This window comes from Calidris pugnax, unplaced genomic scaffold, assembly GCF_001431845.1.
Source record: "Calidris pugnax isolate Ruff unplaced genomic scaffold, ASM143184v1 scaffold177, whole genome shotgun sequence".
NCBI lineage: Eukaryota > Metazoa > Chordata > Aves > Charadriiformes > Scolopacidae > Calidris > Calidris pugnax.
This window is the reverse complement of record NW_015090909.1, coordinates 646,569-653,719: the sequence shown is the minus strand read 5'-3', so window position 1 is coordinate 653,719 and position 7,151 is coordinate 646,569. Positions and strand designations below refer to the sequence as shown.

At 41.7% G+C, this 7,151-nt stretch overlaps 1 protein-coding gene across 1 annotated transcript; it reads right to left on the bottom strand.

The window, feature by feature from the left end:
* Positions 1-1,561: 1,561 nt before the first annotated feature.
* On the bottom strand, positions 1,562-6,831 carry LOC106892224 (ARL14 effector protein). Its single transcript, XM_014949254.1, has 4 exons — positions 6,696-6,831; positions 4,835-5,323; positions 3,703-3,833; positions 1,562-2,260 (listed from the first exon to the last, which is right to left on the bottom strand). Exons 2-4 carry the CDS (start codon positions 5,255-5,257, stop codon positions 2,032-2,034), a joined length of 783 nt encoding a protein of 260 aa, XP_014804740.1. The 5' UTR covers positions 5,258-5,323; positions 6,696-6,831; the 3' UTR covers positions 1,562-2,031.
* Positions 6,832-7,151: the final 320 nt, after the last annotated feature.

Below are 7,151 nucleotides of genomic sequence, written 5' to 3'. Positions count from 1 at the left end.
AAACAAACAAACAAAAGTCTGTTCAAGCTTATACTTCACTAGGACCAGCAGATGTCAGTACAGCTCAAAGCATAACTTTGGATTTTAGTGGTGCAACCCTCACGACACTTATCCAACTTTATCATAGAATCACAGAATAGTTGGGACCTTGAAAGGTCTAGTCCAACCTTCCCTGCAATGCACAGGGAGATCTGGTTGCTCAGAGCCCTGATGATCCTGTTTCCAGGAATGGGGCATCTACCACCTCCCTGGGCAACCTGTACCGATGTTTCACCAACCTCATTGTCAAAAAATTTCCTCCTTGTATCTAGTCTAAAACTATCTTGTTTTAGCTTAAAACCATTAACCCTGTCCTACCACTACAGGCCCTGCTAAAAAGTGTGTCCCCATCTTCCTTATAAGCCCCCCTTAAATACTGAAAATCTGCAATAAGATCTCTCTGGAGCCTTCGCTTCTCCAGGCTGAACAAACCTCAATTCTCTTGGCCTGTCCTCACAGGAGGTGGGTTCCATCCCTCTGATCATTTTTGTGGCCTCCTCTGGAGCTGTTCTAACAGGTCCATGCCTTTCCTGTGCTGAGGGCTCCAGAGCTGGACACAGTACTCTAGGTGGGGTCTCACCAGAGCAGAAGGGGCACAATCACCTACCTCCCTTGACCTCCTGCCCACGCTTCTCTTGATGCACTCCATGATATGGTTGGCCTTCTAGGCTGTGAGTGCACTCTGCTGGCTCATGTCCAGGTTTTCATCTACCCGTAACCCCAAGTCTTTCTTGGCAGCCTGTACTGATACTGGGGGTTGGCCCAACCCAGGTGCAGGACCTTGGGCTTGGTCTTGTTGAACCTCATGAGGTTCATGTTGTCCCACTTACTTTAGCAAGTAAGTCCTCAGCAATCAATAGTTAACAGTGTTCTTGCATAAATGTAACCCAATAAATATGCAGATCTTCCAAGTCTACCACAGAAATAGGAAATTTATCCAAAACACAACAAAAATACCAAAGGATTCAACTTAACATTGCTAAGATTTACATTAAAAAAATCTCTTCCATAAATCTTGTTGTATCGTAAAATTGTAATGTTGTGAGGATAGGATAATGCATCAACCAAATGTAATACCAATTCAACTGTGGTTTTTTTGTAGCAGTGTAGATATTTGTAGTTTGGGAACAGACACTCAAATTCATTTCAGCTGCATGTAAACCCTTTCCTTAAGAACAAGTAAATAGGAAAAAAAAAAGGGGGGGGGAGGAAAGAGCTGTTGAAATACCAGTCTAGTCCAACTACAGACTGGTAACCAATACAGCAAAATTATTTCAATTCTGTTTTACAGAAACGAACAAAACAGTACCATATTTATATTATATAACATATTTTTCAACACCTTGGCAGTTTAATAATACTTTAACAGTGAGGCTTGAATTCTTAAGGATAACTTGATCTCAAATCCCAGTAACCTGGTTGGGATCTGAACTCCTAAATGCCTCTGGATCCATTGAAGTGAACAGGATTGAATTTATCGGATGTAGCTGGAATAATCTATAGAAGACACAGCACTCAGTAGTAATACTGGAGAGAGCTTTATTAATACTGCATGTAAATTCACTGAGAACTTTTAAGAGCGTTTCACATAAAATAAACTTAAAACCATGAGATCATGAAACAGAGAAGGAAAAATGAGGGATACACGGACATGGTACATTCTACAAAACAGTACAGGAAACAATGGTGAGTGGCTCAGGATTTGCCACATGAAAATGCAGCTCCTTATACTTAATTACAGTGAACGACTGTTCAATAAGAACTTCTTAGATGACTGACAAGACTGAATACAAGGTAGAATGAAGTGTGAAAAGACAGTAGCATGATTAAAAGTATTTCCATAATCATGCTGAAAATGAACGTGAAACTGAACACATTAATCCTGTAAATTGTGATAAATTCAATGGTTTTTATTAAACCACTAAATGATGAATGTGCTGACCTTAATCAAAGCATGGAATATCTACTTAGAATAAACAATGCACATACACGCTAACCAACATGTTTATTTTTAATTACTTCTCCTCCTTCTATCTCAATTTGCTCATACAGCCACTTGCGGTCGCAGCGACACTCTGCTCCACACTTGTTGGAGCCACACTTGGGGCAAGCATAGAAACACCCCAGGCAATCTTCATCGAGGCAATCACAGAGGTCCATCCCGCTGTAAAGCAGCAGGCCCTGGCTATCATAGACTTTACTCTTGGCTGGTATAACTTGCCTGTTTAAAGAAAAACAGGAGTTATTTCCATGTAAAAAAACCCACACATTTTTGATGCCAAGCTGCTAATAGTTGTGGAAAGAAGTTTGCTTTCTTCGGGTGTTCATTTTAAGACAATGCTAATTTAAAAGATGTATATATGTTACTTAAACTTGTATATATGTTGACAACATTTCTCAGTCCTAATTGTTTCTCCACTATAAGGCTTTTGAAATAATTTCAAGCATGAGAAGTTTTTATTTCTTCAATAGCATGCTTATTCAAGCACTTATGAATATTCTTCATTATGGGACGTAAACTTCAGATTACCTTTCAGATGTGAAATGCTTCCTTAATTTACTTTTCTTTTGTAACACGTCATTGTAATTCAAAGGAGGTCATACAGAATCATTCAGGGCGTGCACACCCTAATTTAAAAGTATTTTTTTATGCTTTTATCATTATCCATCTCTGTAACAGTTCTGTTAAACTGCAGAATCACAGAAAAACTGTTTGGAAGGGACCTCTATTCAAAGCCACATCAACTCAAATTAGTTTGCTGAGCACTGCATCTAGTTGAGTTCTGAATTGCTCTCATGTCAGATATGCCACAACACTTTTGATCCAGCATTTTACTACATACATGGAAAAGGTTTTCCTAACATCTCAACAAAATGTCCCTGGTTGCAACTTCTGCCCAAATTGAATAGAAGAAACAAATGGAGGGGAAAAGGATGTGTAGGTTGTGAGAAGTGTATCTAGAGTCTGTTTTTGTCTTGCAAGGTTAAACTTAGGCATCAATGTGATCTTTCTTGCATGTTTTAACAAATATTGTATGACTATTTAAAGCTGGGATTTCTATCACTCTCCTGCTAGGACAAGACTGAATTGGTCCAAACTTTTTGTGGAAAATGACAGGCAAAATTCAACTGCATATACCTGCCCTCTGTAAAAAGCGTGATTTTAAAATCAGTCATGTTAGAAGGTCATAACTTGTTAACTAGTATTGTCCAACTTGGACATTAACTTCCTATTTTAAAAGGAAGGTAAGGTCCTAACTTGTATGCTTATGTTTACAAAGTGTAAATACTGAGTTTATGGGAAGATGACAACTCCAGTATTTTAAGTGTAGTCTATTTGATCATAATATATTCAAATTTGGCCTAATATTTAGGAATTTTAGTTTATGCATAAATTAATAGCTTCATCTGTGATCTGTGTAGTATTGTCATGTCTTACCAAATACTTGTTTGTATTCTAATTGCCTGAAATATGGACTGTATGCTTAAACACTTTATCTTCTGTTTTGTTTATTTTAGTAAGGACAGTGAGCTTTAGCATCCTCAAAACCAAAAAAGTGATCCATAAACATGCAAACATCCATATAGAAAGTGTTAGCATGACAAGGACACTTAATTTTGAAGTGAAAGTTAAAGATAATGTAAATACAGGAAACAGCTCACCTGTCTGAATTAAATGATGCAGTTTTTGTTTGCAGCCTTCTCTTTTCCCTCTTACTGGTCTCAGGAGTGAATTCAGTCTGTCGTCCCGGATTAGCAAACTGTAGAGACTTTAAAGCCTTAGCTGTACGCCCCTGAACAAAGACACAAAATCTCATTTAATTACAAATACAAACCTAAACTAATAAGAAAATGTCCAGACAAGCCAGAATGTTGTAATAACTTAGGTGAACTGTTGCCCTCAACTCTAAGCACTGGCTTTCCCAGGAGAAACAACCCAAGTCTTAAAACTTTTATACTGGAGAACTGTACTAGTATCAAACCCCAACTATGCAAGCTTTATAGTAGCAGTTTTAACCAATGCTTTCAAACTTCAGTCCCTATCAGTCTCCTAACCATACTGACATATAACTGAAAAATACAGTTAAACAACAGCCTGTGGGCTGAAAGGGACAATGGCTCTAGAATGCAATTCTGCTTTGCTACAGGGCACATATGGATGAGCTCTTGCCAATTTGGTTGCCCACTCTCCTGCAGATTACCTGCACACGTCTTGAATAACGCATCCAACAATGTACAAGCTGTATTCCAAACTCAGCACTGAAAGCATTAGCCTCCCACGCCAGTTTATTACTGCCCCTGAACAAACACCATGGCCTTCACAGCACAGACACAAGAAGAGTACACTTAATTCATCCCAATGCAGGTTCACTTGGTAATTAACTTCTAGAGAAAGTGGATTTCTTTTTTTTTAAATTGAACAGACTAAACCAGAAGTTTATCTCAACATCCTTAGGAAGAACATTTGCAGTGCTCAGTTTTAAGCACGCAAACTTGTTTTTTGCAAGGCTTGAGTAACAGCTTAAAATACCAGCAGCAGTCTGGTATTTACATAAACTTAGGAATTGTAAGTCACCCTAGCAGACAGAGTCATTTGAATTTAAAAGGCTATAATATTAAATTAGGGAAGAGGATTTTTTTAAGGTCCTCCAAATAAAGGTTTAACTACAGTAAACTCCCATACAAGACTACACCCTATTAAAAACCTTAATTTCTTTATGTAGGACTTGCATGAAGCCCAATTCCAAGAGCTTGCAGATCTTAGCAGGGTGGGAAAACTGATCCATATACATACGTCAGGATCAAGTTTCCTTCTCTGGCGATCTTCGGATTCAACATCCACGCTTCCGTTGATTATCTGCATACATTTGGGACAAAGCTTCCAACCAGGTACGAACTGTCTTCCAAACTTGGCACTTAGAAAAGTTGCGTCATCCAAGTCAATTGCTCGCAAGTTTTTCTTCGATAGTTTTCTGTGTATGTTAAAGGGATCACAACATGACTTTTGTAAGTCTTCAAATCTTTCAATGTAAATTTTTGCATGGTGGAAGCAGATTGTATTGTTCTCTGAAAGGGTTATTCCAGTCCTAAGCTGAAGTAACAGTAGATCAGATGAAGACAGATCTTGCTTAGTCTTGAAGCCAGTGTGACGAGTATAAAAGATCCTGTGGCACTCATTGGTAGCTTGAAGCTGAACTCCAACTGAACAAGGATCCATTTTACTTTATCTGAACAACTTCACTTATTTTGCCTAAAATTAATTCTTTGAAGTCTTTAACAGTTTCTATGAAGAAAAAAGAGAGAGAGAAAGCATTAAAATCAATCAGATTTGTGCTGCAAACCCTTATCCATAAGCTTGACAGACTAGATTTAAGTAATTTTAAAAACATGTAATGAAATGATAGCCTAGATAAAACTAAAAATGCACTAAATTTAATTCTGGAATTACCATCTTAGTGAACCAGCTATACTCAGAACTAATCTTTTTTTTCATTAGATGCACAAAGTTTGTCTTTCAAACCAACGTAACTGGCACTGTTAACTAAGCTCACTGCAGCTGAGTTAACATTTTAACAACTTAGCTAATACCAAACAACTCTATTTAAAGACGTCTCTTATGGACTACACATCAGGCTTGTTTCTAATGCTAACTTTTGACTTATTCCTGCTGTGAAAGGTGGGGGTTGTTTGTGGGGATGAGGAAGCACACTAGGTCAATAGAAAAGTGATTATCTGAATTTTCAAAATTTGCAGATGTATTAGAAATCGTAACTCTTGCAAGATGCTCTAATTTAAAAAAATAACTTGTTTTCTATAAAAGATAAAATAATTATTAGAGCGCTATCCATGGCAGTCATCTGACAGTTGCTATGCTACCTAAAATACCCCTATATTAAACAGAGGGAAAGCACATCATCTATTGCCACATCTTGTTCAAATGACAGTGTGCTGGTGACATAAGTCGCATATGTCATCAACCTGGTTTGTAAGAATTCTTGGTAGAAGCTTTGGAGGTATTTTTTTCCCCTCCTCCCCCTTGGGAGAAGTACACAGCTTTCCCCCCCCCATGGATTTCTCTTTGGTGGAAACAGGAGAGAGCTTCAAAAACCAAGCACTTAACGTTTGTATTGACACCTGTGAAATTGTCAATTAGTGTTTACCACACTGAACACAAACTAAAGCAGAAAACAGGGCTGAGCATGAGCACAGTGAAGCACTTGTGCAATAGCAGTGATTCAGCAAGGGTTTTTTAACTCCTTGCTGCAGGAAAAAACAAAGGATGGAGGAAAATACAGTTTAGAGGGGCAGGACTGGCTTATAGGAGGTCGAAGGGACAGATCAGTCCTGAAATTGGGTATGTGACCCCCTGTCTGAACCTGTCATCCACCCAAACGGCGCCGGCCCCGCGGGTTGAAAACGGCGTGTTAGACCAGAGCTCGGCCCGGCTGCTCCTCTGCCTTCGCGGAGGTCACCAGCCCTCCGAGCGGCCTGCTCGCCAGGCCGGCCATGAGGGGAGCAGGGCGGGCAGCGAGCAGCAGGCCTGCCCGCGGCCTAGGCGGGGCTGGCCGCCACCGGGACGGGGCCAGGCGCGGTGGGGACTCTGCCCGTCGCCCCGCACGGCCCCTCCCGCCGCTGGCAGGAGGCTGCCCCGGTACCTTGCCGCGGACTTTCTTCCGCCGGGGACGCGGGCACCGAACTTTTCTACGTTCTCCCCGGCAGCAGCGGATATTAACCGCCGCCTTCCGCCTCACCACAGAGCACCGGAAGCACTGCTCCGGCGGGCCAGAGCGGCGCTTCCGGCGACACCGGTGGGAAGGGGTCACGTGGCTGAGGGCCGGCTCGTGCGCCACGTGACGCGCCGGGCAGGGCTCGGGCTCTGGCTCGCGCCCGTGCTCGCGCTGCGCCCGCGCCGCGCGCTCCCTGAGGGGGCGGCGTGAGGCGGCGGGACCGGGAAGGGAGAGAGAGAGAGAGAAAGAAAGAGAGAGGGAGGAGGCTTCGACGCCGCAGGAGAAATAGGGCCGGAGGGGACAGGGTTTTCGGGCGCTGTTCCGCTCGTCGGGTGTAAACGTCCCACGGAAAAGCAGCCGTGAAACGGGAAATGGGGTGGGCCG